Source organism: Grampus griseus (genome assembly GCF_964374135.1).
Source record: "Grampus griseus genome assembly, chromosome: 11".
Lineage (NCBI taxonomy): Eukaryota > Metazoa > Chordata > Mammalia > Artiodactyla > Delphinidae > Grampus > Grampus griseus.
The window spans coordinates 39,147,904-39,165,397 of NC_139005.1; the positions used below are offsets into that span (position 1 = coordinate 39,147,904).

At 37.5% G+C, this 17,494-nt stretch overlaps 1 protein-coding gene across 2 annotated transcripts in view; it reads right to left on the minus strand.

Moving 5' to 3' along the window:
* CCNT1 (cyclin T1) overlaps window positions 1-16,928 on the minus strand; it is a 33,059-nt gene extending 16,131 nt beyond the window's left edge. The window contains exons 1-6 of one of the 2 annotated variants that reach the window (XM_082666612.1): window positions 16,689-16,928; window positions 13,071-13,152; window positions 6,499-6,627; window positions 4,328-4,388; window positions 2,647-2,709; window positions 835-880 (exon numbers count right to left, since the gene is read on the minus strand). In XM_082666612.1, coding sequence (XP_082522738.1) covers window positions 835-880; window positions 2,647-2,709; window positions 4,328-4,388; window positions 6,499-6,627; window positions 13,071-13,152; window positions 16,689-16,849 — 542 coding nt within the window. In that variant the 5' untranslated portion in view covers window positions 16,850-16,928. Of the gene's footprint in view, window positions 1-834; window positions 881-2,646; window positions 2,710-4,327; window positions 4,389-6,498; window positions 6,628-13,070; window positions 13,153-16,688 lie in introns of those variants that run through there. The other variant, XM_082666613.1, reaches the window with a different exon arrangement.
* Between the last annotated feature and the right edge of the window lie 566 nt (window positions 16,929-17,494).

A 17,494-nucleotide genomic window follows, 5' to 3' on the forward strand; every position in this document is an offset into this window, starting at 1 on the left:
TCCTGAGAATAAGCTCAGAACTTAAGGAAAATTATAAGATTTTTGATATGTATAATCCCTAAGTCAAATACCTAAGGAAATATTCTAAAAATTATCTTGTCTCATGCCAATCATAGGTCTGGTCTCTTTAAAATAATGAACAGACAATCATTCTCTCAAGTGTCAATATACTTGACAGTTTACTTTTAAAATTTTTCCCACCAGGCTATAAAAATGAACTTCTTAGCCCTGACAGTCATTAGGAGTATCTTTGGTTTCCATGAACAACCAGTAGACTGGAGATGAGAATAAGCAAGTCATTTGGTAATACAAGTTATGTATTAATTTTTTTCTTTAAAAAAGGAAGGAGAAAGAAAAAGTATCACAACTCTTTACACATATACATGCCCATTTATCTGGGCGTGGGTGAAGAAAAACAGAGTCTTTTAAAATATAGTAACAGCAGAATCCTCCAAATTAGATTTTAGTCACTGTCAATGAACCCCAAGTTTAAACAAACTTTCAGAATTATGCTCTTGGATATGTTAAAGCAAAGTAACAAATGCAGAATTAAGTAGGCTATCAAACGATCAGCAATAAATAAATATATCACTTTAACAAATTAAAAGAGCAGCATGGAAATTTTAAGGTACACATGAAAACTGCAGAAAAATCAACCTTTACCATAGAATTGTCTACAACACATTGTATCAGAGATCCTTGCCTAGATCTTTGGCTTCTAGTTTACTAAGTGCAAGACCTGTCATCTTTCCATATACCCATCAAAAAGTGACAATTCTAATGCAAGTAAAGTACTATCCCAAAAACAGAAGAGAAAAATACTAAAATATAAACCTGTTGGTTGCCATGAAGTAAGAAGTCTGTGCTAAGTCCTTGCTTGCTAAAAAAAAGAAAGGGGGGAGGGGGAGAAGGTTATTAGTTCCATTCATTCTAAACAAGTATTTAGTAAGCATGTAATATTTGCAAGGCAGAGAATATAGTGGTAAATGAGGCAGGCATGGTCCCTGACCACGTGATGTTTACATTCTACTGTCAAAGAAAACAGTTTGAGTGATTTTTAATTATAATATTAATAATTATGCTGCTTCCCGACTTAGGGACCTAAGCTTTATTCTGCACACCAGGTATAAGGGGTACATGTTTAAAATGCAATTCCTGGGCATCCTCCCTAGAGTTTGACTCAACACATTTGGAGAAGAATGTAACAAACATTTTTACTTGTTAGTAACTCAGAGATCCTGATACAAGGGTTCACTGAGAAATTCTAAGCTAGGGGATGAACTAATTTGGAGGCAAGATCAGAATCCAGAAGACCTTGCTATATCTGGAAAAAATTAGCAAATAACATAAATTATTCATATATATTACAATTTTAAAAATTCCTCCTTCAGGCTTCCCTGGTGGCGCAGTGGTTAAGAATTGCCTGCCGATGCAGGGGACACGGATTCGAGCCCTGGTCTGGGAAGTTCCCACATGCCGCGGAGCAACTAAGCCCACGCGCCACAGCTACTGAGCCTGTGGTCCAGAGCCCGCGAGCCACAATTCCTGAAGCCCGGCCACCTAGAGCCCGTGCTCTGCAACAAGAGAAGCTACCGCAATGAGAAGCCCACACACCGCAACGAAGAGTAGCCCTCGCTCACCGCAACTAGAGAAAGCCCGCACACAGCAACAAAGACCCAATGCAGCCCAAAAAATAAAATAAATTAAAAATAAATAAATAAACAAATAAAAATTCCTCCTTCAAAAAAAAAAATGCTCTGGGTAACAAAGCAAATTTTAACCTTCCTTAGCATTTATCCATCTCTGTTAGTGTAAACCTTTCAAAATATAAGAACTCGGGGAAAATTGAGTTTTCAAATGAAACACACAAATAAGGCCAATTGTCAATCAGTTAAGTCTACGAAACGAAAAATGGCATTTAAACGCACAATGGTGTCTAGATAGCCTTGATACTACTATTTAAATAAATAAGAGCTAGGTTTTGTGCAATTACAGCTACTAAAGTTAAATCGGAATAAAAACCAAGTCCTGGGCTTCCCTGGTGGCGCAGTGGTTGAGAGTCCGCCTGCCGATGCAGGGGACACGGGTTCGTGCCCCGGTCTGGGAAGATCCCACATGCCGCGGACCGGCTGGGCCTGTGAGCCATGGCCGCTGAGCCTTCGTGTCCGGAGCCTGTGCTCCACAACGGAAGAGGCCACAATAGTAAGAGGCCCGCGTACCACAAAAAAAAAAAAAAAAAAAAGTCCTGCCAGGGAATTAACAAAGATGAAAATAAGTTCAAATAAATTCTAGATGACCCTCTGGGTGGCCTTAAGAGTGCCTAGGACAATCAACCCTAGAATCAAATTAACCCCCAAGACATCCTTAAAATTGCTGTTAGATACTTATGATTTGATGACATTTCAAAATCTGCCCCCAGCTTTGACAAACATCCATAAGAAACTAACTCTCTTTATCTGGAGATCACCTAAAAACATTGTAAGAACCCAACAGAAAAACTCCAACCACTCATTTTGATTTAAGCCAGGTAGGTTTTTTAGTTTAAATTTTGGCCAAAGCAGCTGTGTTCTGTATTTGTCCAGGGCAAATCTTAGCCTCTAAATGGTAAAACAATTTAAGACAGCATCTCAAGTTGGGATTCCTTACCTCGAACAAGTTGAGTGCACTTTACCACATGTGTATGTGGGTGATCAATTGTTAGTTCAAAGCCTAAAAAAAAAAAGGTAACTGGTTAAAAAGCTAAAGATACTCAAAATATCTTATATTTCTTTTATCCGAGTCATCATTGAAGGCCTCCCTCATTTTCTGGTCCCAAACCTGCCGTTTAGAGGCTAAGAGAGTCAAAGTATGGAGCACACTCTTCTTTAAGATTATCTTCAAAGGTGCTTATGTTTTGAGCTAGAAGGCACCACTCAGATAATAAAGCTAATGCAGTCTCAAGATCCCTGAGCTACCAAAAACTTCTAAACACAAAACATTTTCTTAGGGACAACAGAATATAATACATGGTTGGAAGAAGCAATTACTCATGTAATAATTATCTTCGAAAGCTTAACCTTAAGAAAACATTTTGAAACCTATTCCTCTCTTACCTCAGTTTTGTCCCTTTTCATCATCTCAATTACTGTAAGTACTGATCATTTTATCTAACTCTAAATGATCTTTACCAAAATTACTTAAGGAAGATCGGTATGTCTACAAAAATTTTCAATGAAGTTTCTCTTTCTGAGTATATAAATTAAATTTTTCAATGAAATTTCTCTTTTCGAGTATGCAACTAAAATTTTCCAGTACAAGTAAGGAAATTCTAGGGAATTCCCTGGCTGTCCAGTGGTTAGGACTTGGCACTTTCTTCTACAGAGGGCCTGGGTTCAATCCCTGATCGGGGAACCAGAATCCCACAAGTTGCGTGCCACAGCCAAAAAATTTAAAAAATAAAAATAAAGTCTGAGACAAACTGATTAAAAAAAAAAAGAAAGAAAAAAAATTCTATTGAGAAATTTACTTGATGCAAATTATTCTAAAAGTATAATTGATTCTTGCTAATTAGATCTTACTGGTTTCCACATTAAAATATTAATAAAAATTTACTCCACCAGAAAAATATCATTGTCCCCTAAAATATGGTTACCTTGAAGAAAACTAATTTAAAGTAAAAATTTGCAGAAACTAACTTCAGAGACAAACTTTGAAGAATTCACTGTATGTTTTGTACATGCAAAAATACAGCCCTACCAGTAACTTTCCAACATAACTCACGAAATACTCCCCTACCTAAAGAGAAAAATGATAGCCCAAAAGAACTAGAAAATCTTTATTTTCCATATTTGCTAAGCTTTTAAAGGCAGTCTCTTTGATGAAAATAATAGATAATAGCAGAACATCATCAGATCTTTAGCCCATCAACTGCTATAGCTTGAATTCCTCCACCTCCACTCCACTGTTCTGAACACTGATTATCAATTTTAAAAACAAATGCTGTTATCTAAATATAATGACAAGCAGACTATAAAAATCCATGGAAGAAAAAAAAGTTGTTTAGATAGTTTCTGCCATTATTTATCAGAAAGTTAAAAACTGCCAAATCTTAACAAGCAAATCATGAATCCTAGAATATAAAACAAACAAACAAAAAACCCCTGCTAACTGCTATTTCAAAGGTCAGCCGTGCCTGCATTCTCTCTGTGGTATAAGCCAGGGTTAAATGACCTCTAAAATGTGCAAAAACCTTCCCAAGAAATTCTCTTCCTATTTCCTATTTTGCAAATTTTAAAATCATTACATTATGTACATATTTCTTTAATGTTTTAAAGGAAAATAAACTTACCTAAAGTCTGCAGAATTATGCTTTCTAATATCACCAGATCTTGAACTTGTTGCAGGTAAGCCTGCAGGTGAGAAGACAAATTATTCCCCAAAAAGATACAATATATAATATATAAAGTGTAGGCAAATTCTAACAACCTCCAAGGGAAATGAAAGCCTCAAAAGGCAAGGGTGGGGTTATGAGGGAGAGTAGGAACTGAAATTAACCCTTATTCCTAACAGATTCTCCTTAAAAAAAAAAAAAAAAAAAGTGGTGTAGTGAGAGATGTCACTTTATTTATAAATGGCTACAGAAAAAGCACCAGAGATCTAGTTCATTTTCAGACTGACATTTTAGGTTCTAAAGTTCATATGATGTAGACAGAATCCTACAGGCAATAGGCAATCTCAAACATTTGACTCCTGTTAAACCTTCCTTTTGGAGTAATGCTAGATTTTTACAATTCATAAATGGGTTCAAAGGAAAAGGGGACAAACAAAAAATTCTTTCAGATTTGTACTGGCCATTACTGTAGCCACTATCCACACATGGCTATCGAGCACTTGAAATGTGTTATGAGTGTAGAATACACACTGAATTGTGAAGACTTAGTTAAGAAATAATAATGTAAACCACTTCATTAATAATGTTTTAAAATTGATTATATGCTGAAATGACTATATTTTGGTGTTAAAGAAAATAATATATAAAATATAACATATTAAAATTAATCTTAATTTTTTTAAGTAAAGATTTTTATATAAAGCTTAATGAAAAGTTTAAAATATTTAATTACATATGTGACTTCCCCTATATTTCTATTGGACAGCACTGGTCTAGAACTCTAGGAGAATGAGATTTGAGCCAGGAGTTAAGAGACTTATGTTGCTGCTAACTTTCCACTGAACTTTATGATCTTGAATAAGTCCAGTAAGGACTTAAACTATGCTAGTTCCCCTTTCCATATAGTGAAGAAAGTATATTCTCCTAGTCAACTCATAAGAGAGACTCAGGTGAGAAGTCATGTAAATATACTTGAAAGAAAAAAAAATAAAGTAGGGATTTTATTTTTTGCTTTATTTTGTTAAAATAAAATTTTATTTGGTCAATTCTATAGACCAGTGGCAGTTACTAGTCTCTAACGTAAATAAAAGTCCAGACCAACAGCTCTTCAACAAAACTACTGGTGCAGCCCAAAGAGAAAACAAAGTAAGTCAAGACACTACTATGCAAAACACTTAATTTACATAATAAAGGGCTATTATCAAAACAAACCGTCCCCACAACCACTTTGCCCAATATGATCAGAAGAACACACAATTCCACTTAATTTGATAATGGATGACTCATGCACCCACTGTAACAGACAAATAATCTAGTAACAGAAATCCATAATTTTTCTCCAAACTCATCATTCCCCAATCACTGATTTCTAAAGCCAGGAGAGTTTCCCTTCTTTAGAAGGTCAAGGAAGGATGGAAAGGGAAAAAAGCTGTATGTATACACATAGGATAAAGGTGTGGAAGAATATATATCTGAACTGTAATCAGCAGTATCCTCCTAGGAGAAGGAGGGGAGATGAGCTTTACCTTTGACTTTAAATGATTCTTTAGTGTTTGGGTTCTTTTATAATGAGCACACTTGTAATTTCTTAAAAAGTTAAGCACACATGCACCAGTGACAAGATTCACTTAAAAAAAATTCATTAACAAAAAATCTAAAAGAATTTTCTTCATAGTGATATTATAGTGGTTAAAAGCTGGAAATTATCTTAAGAGAAAATGGTTAAAATATATGTATGTATATGACAAAATACGATATCAATATTTAAACGAAGCAGAGAATTGATGGGAAAATATTTGGCATACAGTAAGTGAAAAAAGCAGGTATAAAATATATACATGTGTAGCTACTCATAGAAAAGAAGCTGGAAATACTGGTTCATTTATATATCTGTGGTACAAATTACATCTAGGTAATATATTTTCTTCTTTTTCTGCATTTTCCAATTTTACCAGAATGAATACAATTAACTTTTGCCATAAATTTCTGTGATGTTTTTGTTAAGGAAAAAACAAACACTAAAAGTTCCTTTAACAGCCCCAATTCAGACTTCAGTAAATCAAAGTTAAAAAACTAAGTTATGATCAAAATAAATTAAGAAAAACAGATGTGTGTAATTAATCCCCTACCTCACTCCTAGTATCAGGAAGTGATTCCTGTGGATGGAGACAAGCATGTGCTACCTTGATGACGTGTTCCAATTTTTTGGGCTGCTCCTCTACTTTGGCTGCTAAAAATAAGGCTGCTGGAGCCACAGACTGGATGAAGAGAAAATAAATCACATTTATTATTTGTTTATTTCTAGAGTAAGGTAGATCTAAAAAAGAACTAAGTCTTAAACCAACTTCTTTGCTTACCTCAACTTCGTCACCTCTTGTTTATGCTTTCTCCTCCTCTACTTAATTATCTTCTCCTCTCCTATCCATTAACCACGTCCACTTCTGAAAACCAATCCTTCAACAAACTCTCATTAAAAGCTACCTATTCAAGAAACCACTAGATGTAAATAGACAGCTTTCTATTTAAAATGAGATTATTAAGTTTTATCAAAGCACTCTATATACTTTTTTTAAAGGAGTAAACTGAAATGTCCAGAATCAGCAAATCCATGGAGACAGAAGTAGATTAGTGGTTGCCGGGGGCTGGGAGAAGAGAGGAATGGGAGTGACTGCTAAAGCATGAGGGGTTTCTTTCTGGGGTGATGTAAATGCTCTGAAATTAGATCATGGTGATGGTTGCCCAACTCTGAATATACTAAGAACCAGTGAATTGTACACCCAAAGGAGGAAATTTATTGTATGCGAATTACCTCAATTATACTTACATATGGAGAGGAGCACAAATCTTTAAAAAAGAATTCAAAGTATAGTATTATATTCAACAGCTTATAAGTAGAAGGTACTTAGAGGGGGAAAAAAAAAGTCAAGCCAGGGAATTCCCTGGCGGTCCAGTGGTTAGGACTTGGCACTCTCACTGCCAGGACCGGGGTTCCATCCCTGGTTGGGGAACTAAGATACTGTAAGCCTCGAAGCACAGCCAAAATAAAAAAGTCAAGCCAATACACAAGCAGACAGAAAACTCAGACACTAAACAAGAAATTAGAGCAATAGGACATAAACATAGCCTGGTGATCTGGGAAACCTCAGGAAGCACAACGTCTCTAGAACCTTAAGAATATTTCAGTGAATCAAAGATGGCAATGGCATGAACTACAATTCACCAGGAGTTAAAGAAAGCAATAAATAATTTTATAAAAGTGAAATATCTATTTACTGAGTAGAACTGACATGCATTCTAACACTTATTTGTATCCCTGCAGTTATCTGTTATACTTTGCTAGAATAGATTTTTCTCCACAAATTCAATTCAGAATAACAATTCTCTTCCTTCATATTTGTTGCAGTTATATATGGAGCTTGCTACATATATTCTACTAGACCTTAGGATAAACAAAGAAAAACCAGAGGAAAATGGGCACGAACAAATGTGTGAGAAATCGGGGCATAAAGCACATTTTGAACACTAAACTGAGTAGTTTAGTTAAAAGATATAAAGTGATGTGGGACACAAAAGATTTTTAAGAAGAGAGTGACACTACAGATTTTAGATAAAAAAATGCAGAGTTTAAGAAATATTTGGAAAGGTTAATCCAGTGGTAGGTGGTACTAAAAGGAAAGGATAGATACATTAAAAGTTAATTTTATTAAAGAGAAAATTTTAATAATACAGGCAGGGACTTCCCTGGTGGCACAGTAGTTAAGACTCCGTGCTCCCAATGCAATGGGCCCAGGTTCGATCCCTTGTCGGGGAACTAGAGCCCACATGCATGCCCAACTAAGGAGGCTGCCTGCCACAACTAAGACCCGGCACAACCAAATAAATGAATAAAATAAATAAATAAATATTAAAACAACAATAATGATAACACAGGCATTAGGAAATAAAGTTTAGAGTAGGCACTAGCAGTAGAAATAAAGTAAAAAAGAAACCCAGCTTTCACCTTGGAAAACAAATAGGTTTTCAGTAAATATATGTATTTGCATACAGAGAAAAAAATTCTAATGGAATATACACCAAAACGTTAACAGGATTATCTCTAAACACCGAGTTATAGGGAAACCATCACTTTCTCCTTTAATCTGTCCTCTTTCAATTTTTTTTTTTTTTGGCTGCATTCGGTCTTTGTGGCTGCACATGGGCTTTTTTCTCTAGTTGTGGTGAGCAAGGGCTACTCTTCGTTGCGGTGCACAGGCTTCTCATTGCGCTGGCTTCTCTTGTTGTGGAGCATGGGCTCTAGGCGCACGGGCTTCAGTAGTTGTGGTGCATGGGCTCAGTAGTTGTGGCACACGGGCGAGTAGTTGTGGCTCGTGGGCTTTAGAACGCAGGCTCACTAGTTGTGGTGCACAGGCTTAGTTGCTCCGTGGCAATGTGGGATCTTCCAGGCCAGGGATCGAACCCACATCCCCTGCATTGGAAGGTGGATTCTAAACCACTGCACCACCAGGGAAGTCCCTGTCCTCTTTTAACTTTATGATGACAATATATATTTACAGGGGAAGAAAAAATGGTACCACTATAAAAATTAACGGGACTTTATAACTGATTGGACACAGGGGAAAAGGAAAAGGACAACTCAGAGACAACACTTAAGATTTTAAGCCTACAACTTTGCTTTCAAGAGGCTAAAAATATATTTGAAAGAATCTAACTAAAATATGATATACAAACAATGGCTTACAAGGCAAGATAATATCTGTTAAGTGAAAGACCACAAGAGATAAATTTCAACCTCCTTTTTGTCCAATCAACCATATAAATACTCATAGCTCCTCATGGAATCATATACCAAGCTAGCTTATCAAACTATTTTCCCATCAAAGGCAGTTTCCCAGAGGAATTCCAGGTAGGAGTATAAGATTTTCTCCATTTTAAAAGAACAATAATAATGCTAGCTAATACTTATTTGTTTGCTATATGCAGACACTTTGTAAATTAATTCACCTATATCCTACTAACTACTCTATGAGGTAGGCACTATTATTGACCCCAAAGAGATGAGAAAACTGAGGCGTATGGTAACTTGCTCAAAGGCATATAGCTGGTAGGCAGTGCAGCAAGGATCTGCATCCAGACAAGTCTGACTCCAGAGCCCATCCTCTTAACCACTAAACTTGACCTTTTAAGAGTCAGCTAATGAGAATAATATACACCCAAATTTGTCAGCTATTAAAAGACAACACCTGTATATCAAATATTATAAAATACAGAATAAATACACACACACCAAGTTGCTCACCACTACTTTTACATTCCCCCACTTGAAAACTTTTAGGACAGTACCTACAGAAATTCAATTAATGAGGTTGAATTTCTTCTCAAAAAGAGAGTAAATGCAATGCCAGGATTTAAGTGAGAATAAACCAGTCATTTAATCATGTCTGCTAAGAAATAAAGTTTATTTCAATCAAAAGACAGCTTCTCTACCTTCCAAGGTATTGGAAATGAATGATGGTTATGTATATATAATGCAAAAAGTAATCATGCTGCAAACCTCAGACTTTTGGGCTTTACTTTATGTTATACCTCAACAAAAATTTTAAAATTTTTTTAAAAAGGCAAGAACTCTAGGCTTGAAAACACTATAAACGAAGAGTTACAACAAAACGAAAAAAGTATTCACAGCACATGACATACGGTTCTGATATATAAAGAGCTCATTTAAATGAGAAAATCAAAAAAAATAAAACAGGGGCAAAAAGAAACAACAGATAATTCTTCAATTTCACAAGAACAATGACCAATAGGCATCAGAAGTTCAACTTCACTAATTGAAGAAATGTAAATTAAGAAAATAACTTAGGGCTTCCACTATCTTGCTCACCACTCTAGCCCTAGTGCTTGACAAGTAGTTAGAACTTAATATTTCTTGAAGTAATGAGTATTTGTTGTTAGTGAGGATGCAGAGGAAAGAACCCTCCCCCACAGTGCTAGAAACAATGTATGTTGATATAATCTTTCAGTAGAGCAAACTGACACAAAAAAACTTTTAAATGCATACCCTTGGACACAGCAATTCCACCTATAGGAATTTATAAAATAGTCATATAAATGCATGATATATGTAGCAGACTAACTTATGTAACATTATTTATAATACAATAAACTATAAACAACCCCAATATCCACCAATAGAGAGCTGGTAAAATAAATTATAGTAACTACTCAAATAAATACTATGTGGCCACTTAAAATGAGAAACCAATAAGAAAATGTCCAATACATACATACTGTTAAGCAATAAAGGCAATTGTGTAAGAGTGGTACAGTAAGAAGTGATTTTATAGAAATACATAAATGCTGGTACTATATGCACAGAAAAATGTCTGAGACACTATTACCAAAATGTTTATCAAAGGTTACTACTTCTGGAGGATGGGATTACAGAAGAGCTTTCACTTTCTGCCTTACACATTACTGTACTGTTTTAGTTTTTAGCATGAGCACTTACTACCTTTGTAATAAGAAAAAATAACAAGAAAAATGTATGAGCACTTCACACTACATACTACATTTCAATGCCACAACAATGTATTAAGTCCCTTCAAATTTGAATTTGGACTCATCACAGCTAAACTCTTAGAATTAACATACTAAAGGAGTGATATTTTTCATCTGTTAATTCCAGAATGTACCTAAAATCAATTCTCTAAAGAGGACCAATAACCTCAAACTAAAAGAATCACTGGGGCTTCCCTGGTGGCGCAGTGGTTTAGAGTCCGCCTGCCGATGCAGGGGACGCAGGTTCGTGCCCCGGTCCAAGAAGATCCCACATGCCGCGGAGCATCTGGGCCCATGAGCCATGGCCGCTGAGCCTGCGCGTCCAGAGCCTGTGCTCCGCAACGGGAGAGGCCACAACAGTGAGAGGCCCGCGTACCGCAAAAAAAAAAAAAAAAAAAAAAATCATTGGATTTTGGAAAAGGTCATAAACTCCAGAAGAATCTCTTTATATTGGATAATTACCAGATCATTCATTCATTCAACAAGTTTACTGAAAGTGCTTTAGAGGATACACAGAAAAGTGAGTCTCTGTCCTTGCTAAGATAAATGCATAGAAAATAAAACAAGATATAATTTAAAAGGTAAAAATAGGGGAAATATACATACACACACACATACATATGCATAGAGTGGACAAATTGATTTGAGATGTAGTTCACCCTGGATTTCAAACCTTTACCATAATAAAAGAAATGTAGAAAACTTTCATAATGGGCAAGACAACTATGGACTTCCTCTTCAAATTCCGTTCTTTATCCACTACTTTCTATTCTAGAGCTATCAGACAGCCTCATTAAATGATTCTCTCTCTCTTATTAAGAGTGTGTTCCTTGCAATCAGAGGAGGTAGGGAGGTTAAGGGTAGGAGACAGCCCAACTGATTGAATAATCAGCAAAAATTGGGAATAGTTAATCCACACTCTAAAGGGTTTCCTGTGCAATTATTCCCAATACTGAGTCCACCAATATCCTACAAGAGCAATATCTAACTTTCCAGTTTCTCTTCCTATGGCATAAAAATTCAAAACCTATCATCCTGGGACTTCCCTGGTGGCACAGTGGTTAAGAATCTGCCTGCCAATGCAGGGGTCATGGGCTTGAGCCCTGGTCCGGGAAGATCCCACATGCCATGGAGCAACTAAGCCCGTGCACAACTACTGAGCCTGTGCTCTAGAGCCCACGAGCCACAACTACTGAAGCCTGGGCACCTAGAGCCCGTGCTCCACAACAAGAGAAGCCATCGCAACGAGAAGCCCACACACCGTAACGAAGAGTAGCCCCCGCTCGCCACAACTAGAGAAAGCCTGAGCGCAGCAATGAAGACCCAATGCAGCCAAAAATAAATAAATTTATTAAAAAAAAAAAAAACTATCATCCTAAGGAAAAGTCTGAAACACCTTTTCTCAAAACGTAACCTTTTCTTAAAAAAATAATGAAATATTTGACTCACAAATCCATATGAAGTGTTCAAGTTTAGCCCTATTACCTTGTGATTTTATTAAACAAATATAAGCTTACCTGCAACTGGGATATCACTATGCACTCGCTTCCAAGTCATTTACAATAATGTTAAATAGGACCATTTCAGGTAGCAAAACTGAAAATAGCACTATTTACAATTCTGTCCAGAAAAAAAAAAATCCCTTTATTACTATTATTTTCTTTTTTCTGTCTTAAAAGTCATCCCCCAGTTATCACATAACACACCTTCCCCTTCGAACTGGTCATTGATGGGAATTTTATCAAAGGTTTTTAGAAAATGTAAATGACTTAACATTCACTTGTTTTCTTGTGCCCATATTATTATTAAACATTTCAAAAATCACACTTAAATTAAGTGTAATGCTACCCCCCTTTAATGCTACTCTCCCAATCCAAAGACGTTAAGTTTAAATGTTCAATAATCTATTTTATTAGAGAATCCACCTACTCTAAGGATGCACTAAAGCTAAACAACTAGCTAGACACTTCACAGGAAAACTAGAAGGCTGGATTCAGAACAGCAGTGTGACACACAATGAAAGTGATCAATCATAAACTCTAAACTTCAAATCCCAGTTCAGCAGCAAAGATCAACCATAAAAGAAATATGAAGTTGAGATTAATCACAAAAGGATTACACCATATATAAAAATTATACTTACATTTCGATGGAACTGTGTAAAGGACTGAATCATGTAGAATCGATGCATGTACACTATAGCAGTGTTGATGGTCAATTGTGAGCTAAAATGTTCAAGTTAAGGTCCCAAAACAGACAGGCAGTACAATTCCCAAAAATACAACCTCTATATCCTCCCAAAAGGACCATGCAGCCAAGCACAGTGGATGCCCCTAAATGAAAATCATACTTAACTCTCAGGGGTGTGGAGAAAGGGACACCTCCTACACTCTTAGTGGAAATGCAAATTGATGCAGCCGCTATGAAAAATAGTATGGAGGTTCCTTAAAAAACTAAAAATAGGGACTTCCCTGGTGGAGCAGTGGTTAAGAATCTGCCTCCCAATGCAGAGGACACTGGTTCGAGCCCTGGTCCAGGAAGATTCCCACATGCCGTGAAGCAATTAAGCCCGTGTGCCACAACTACTGAGCCTGCGCTCTAGAGCCCACGAGACACAGCTACTGAGCCCACGCACCACAATTACTGAAGCCCGCGCACCTAGAGCCCGTGCTCCGCAACAAGAGAAGCCAGCGCAATGAGAAGCCTGCACACCTCAACGAAGAATAGCCCCCACTCACCGCAACAAGAGAAAGCCCGCACGCAGCAACGAAGACCCAACACAGACAAAAATAAATAAATAAATTTTTTAAAAAAAAAGAAAGAAAAGGTGCATGCACCCCAATGTTCATAGCAGCACTATTTACAATAGCCAAGGCATGGAAACAACCTAAATGTCCATCAACAGATGAATGGATAAAGATGTAGTGTATATATACAGAATGGAATACTACTCAGCCATAAAAAAGAATGAAATAATGCCATTTGCAGCAACATGGATGGACCTAGAGATTATCATATTAAGTCAGTCAGAAAGAGAATGACAAATACCATATGATATCACTTAAATGTGGAATCTAAAACATGACACAAATGAACTCATTTATGAAACAGAAACAAACTCACAGACCCAAAAATCACACTTATGGTTAGCAAAGGGGGAAAAGGGATAAATTAGGAGTTTGGGATTAGCAGATACAAATGACTATATATATAATAAACAACAAGGTCCTACTGTATAGCACAGGGAACTATATTCAATATCCTGTAATAAACCATAATGGAAAAGAATATGAAAAAGAATATGTAGGGAATTCCCTGGCAGTCCAGTGGTTAGGACTCAGTGCTTTCACTGCCGTGGGCCTGGGTTCAATCACTGGTCGGGGAACTAAGTGCCCACAAGCTGTGTGGTGTGGCAAAAAAAAAAAAAAAAAAAGACTATGTATATATATGTATAACTGAATCACTTTGCTGTACACCTGAAACTAACATAACGTTGTACATCTATACTTCAACTTTAAAAAAAAGAAAGAAAATCATACTTTCCTCTAAGAATTAAAAAGCAAATCTGTTCTTTCATCAATTAACTTCCAATTGACACTTAACACACTGTCTTATATGTAACAGATATTCACTATACAGTTGCTGAATTAATAAACAAGCAAAGCTTCTCAGCATGTGGATCAAGAAGGAATATGAACAAAACTATATAAGACCTAAACCTGTTACTTGCCTACTGAAAATCCTGCCAAGGTGATATACTTGCACAGGATATCTCTTCAAATGATTTACAACACTCTCCCTGATCTGCCCCCTAGGTATGTCTCCACTTATCTCCTCACCTTCTAAGCTCCAGCAATTACCTTTTCAGTTCTACTTCTCTCTGGCACTCATAAGGTGATCCCTGGGACCAGAAACACTATGATTTGATATTCATTCAGTGAGTTATTTGATACTCACTAAAAAGAAAAACATTTTTTCTGCTTTTAATTTTTAAAGAGCTCCATTTCCAGTTATCACAAAATATTGGCTACAGTCCCTTGTTGTGCAATAAATCCTTATAGCCTAACTTACAGCCAGTAGTTTGCCCCTCCCTTCTCTCCCCACTGGTAACCACTAGTCTGTTCTCTATATCTGTGAATATGCCTTTTTGTTTTCACTAGTTTGTTGTATTTCTTAGGTTCCACATATAAATGATATCACACGATATTTGTCTTTCTCTGACTACTTCACTTAGTATGATAATCTCTAGGCCCATCCATGTTGCTGCAAATGGCATTATTTCACTCTTTTTTATGGCTGAGTAGTATTCCATTGTGTATATATACATCTTCCTTATCCATTCATCCTTCAATGAACATTCAGGTTGCTTCCATACCTTGGCAATTATAAATAATGCTGCTATGAACACTGGGGTGCATGTATATTTTCAAATATGTGTTTTTGTTTTTTTCAGATATATACCCAGGTGTGGAATTGCTGGGTCAAACAGCAGTTCTATTTTTAGCTTTTTGAGAAACCTCCATACTGTTTTCCACAGTGACTGCACCAAGCTACACTCCCACCAACAGTGTACAAGGGTTCCCTTGAAAAGAGAAACTTTTGAATGTCTTATTATAAAGACCTCAGAAAACAATGTGGGATATACAGAGATGAGACAGTACCACAATGGCAACAACCTTAATAACACACATGTAAAAAGGAAAGTGCTAGGATGCACTGAAACAGAATTTTTTAAAAAAAGGTTTAACTCAGTACTGACTGGATGCTTAGGAAACAAACTGGATACAGGCACCAAAGAGGACACCACTTTTGAAGTGAGCACAACCTTAAGACACAAACATACAGCCAGCAACACATTTAAATGGAAGCTGCACCCAAGAATAAGTTTTCATTTCCTGAGTGGAAAGAACTTTATATAGCTTTCTCTGCTACAAAATGAGTAGGTTTTCTGACAAACAAAAACACTTAAAGGGGAAAAAAAATCACTAAATCTTTGAAATATGAGGAAAACGAATATACATTAGCACTCTGAGTAACTTTAAAACACAGTATTTTATAAAAGGTTTTTTAGAACATTAGATCTGTAGGTCTACATCCCTACAAATCTACACTGACATCCTTCCTTCCTCTGAAATGCTATAAAACTCTTAACAGTAGCTACTTTAACATATGAGTGCCAAGCATTGTGTTGGGCACAGAAATCAAATTCATGAGTTATCGCCCCCATTTTACAGACAAGAAAACCAAGAATTCGACAGGTTTCTTAAACAACTAGTAAGGGGAAGGAACGGATTTTAAGCCAAAGCTGGGGCATTAATTCTAGACCACTCTCTTTATAAGACCTTCAGGTATCGAAATTTCTCAAAACTCTCTTTACACACTAAGTTCAAGAGGCAGCCATCAACAGTGAAATCTCCACCAGATCCCTAGGGCATAGTAGAAAAGCAGAATCTCGAAGTCACCGGAGTAGGAGATCAGAACACACCGAAAACAGACTACGAGGAAGAGGAGTTAAAACACAAAGCGGAAAGGATACGCGTTCCCAGCAAGGTTGATGGCACGGGTGAGCGAGCGGGAAATTAACTCGGCCTCGCTTCCCTCCAGCGAACACTTAACTTCAGTTCGCCCCATCGTAGGCTCTCCTAACTAGACATCCAGTCCCTGCCCACCCTCTTCCCTTCTGTCTGACAGACCTTGAAGCCTGGACGCCCAAACAGGGCGGGACCTACTCCAAGGCCGAAGGCCTAGGCCGCAAGGATACACGTTAAGACGTTGGCCCATGTCCTGGAGCAGATTGGCCGCCTGCTGGCGATAAGAAAGTTCTTTATCGGGGTCCAGGCCAAAACGACGGGATGGGCTATTTTCCAGCTGTTCTCGAGTAAAATACCACCGTTTATTGTTGTTCTTTCTCTCTCCCTCCATAGTGCTTCAACCAAAAGGCAGCGGCGGCGGCTGCAAGCACTTCCCAGCGTCACCTAAGCGGCGACACACATCCGCTGTACGGAGACAACTGCGACGTGACAAACTTCCGCCAGGGGAGGACGGCTGGATTGTGACACGCTTCCGCCGACGGGTTGCTAAGTTAAAGAATCCACTTCCGGAACGGACCTCGGGTCACTCCGCAGCCGAGTTAACAGGCAGCAGGAAACACCTTGCGTCGAGGACACAGGCGCCAGTCATGTGACCCTTGAGAGGCAAGGTGCGGTTAGGAGTTCTCGTTCAAAAATAAACCACGTCTCTTCCCGCGAGAACTGGGTTCTGCCTTCGCGCGCTGAGCAGAGCTGAATGCGGCGTCCGCTCACGCGCCGCTGGGCGGTTCCTCGGAGAACTTCGCTTATGACGTAGGTGACGGTATAAAACTGGGCAGATGGCGAACTTAACAGAGAAAAGGGGTGAGACTGTCAAAAACTGAGAAAAGTAATCAAAGAGAGTAGCCCTACCGTATATTAGAACATAAAGCAACTGGAAAGCTCTCGCACTGTTGGTAGCAGTATAAATTACCCATTTGAAAAGCCGCGTTGCAATATGTAGCTAAAGCCTTGAAAACATTCCTTCGCCACGGTGGCC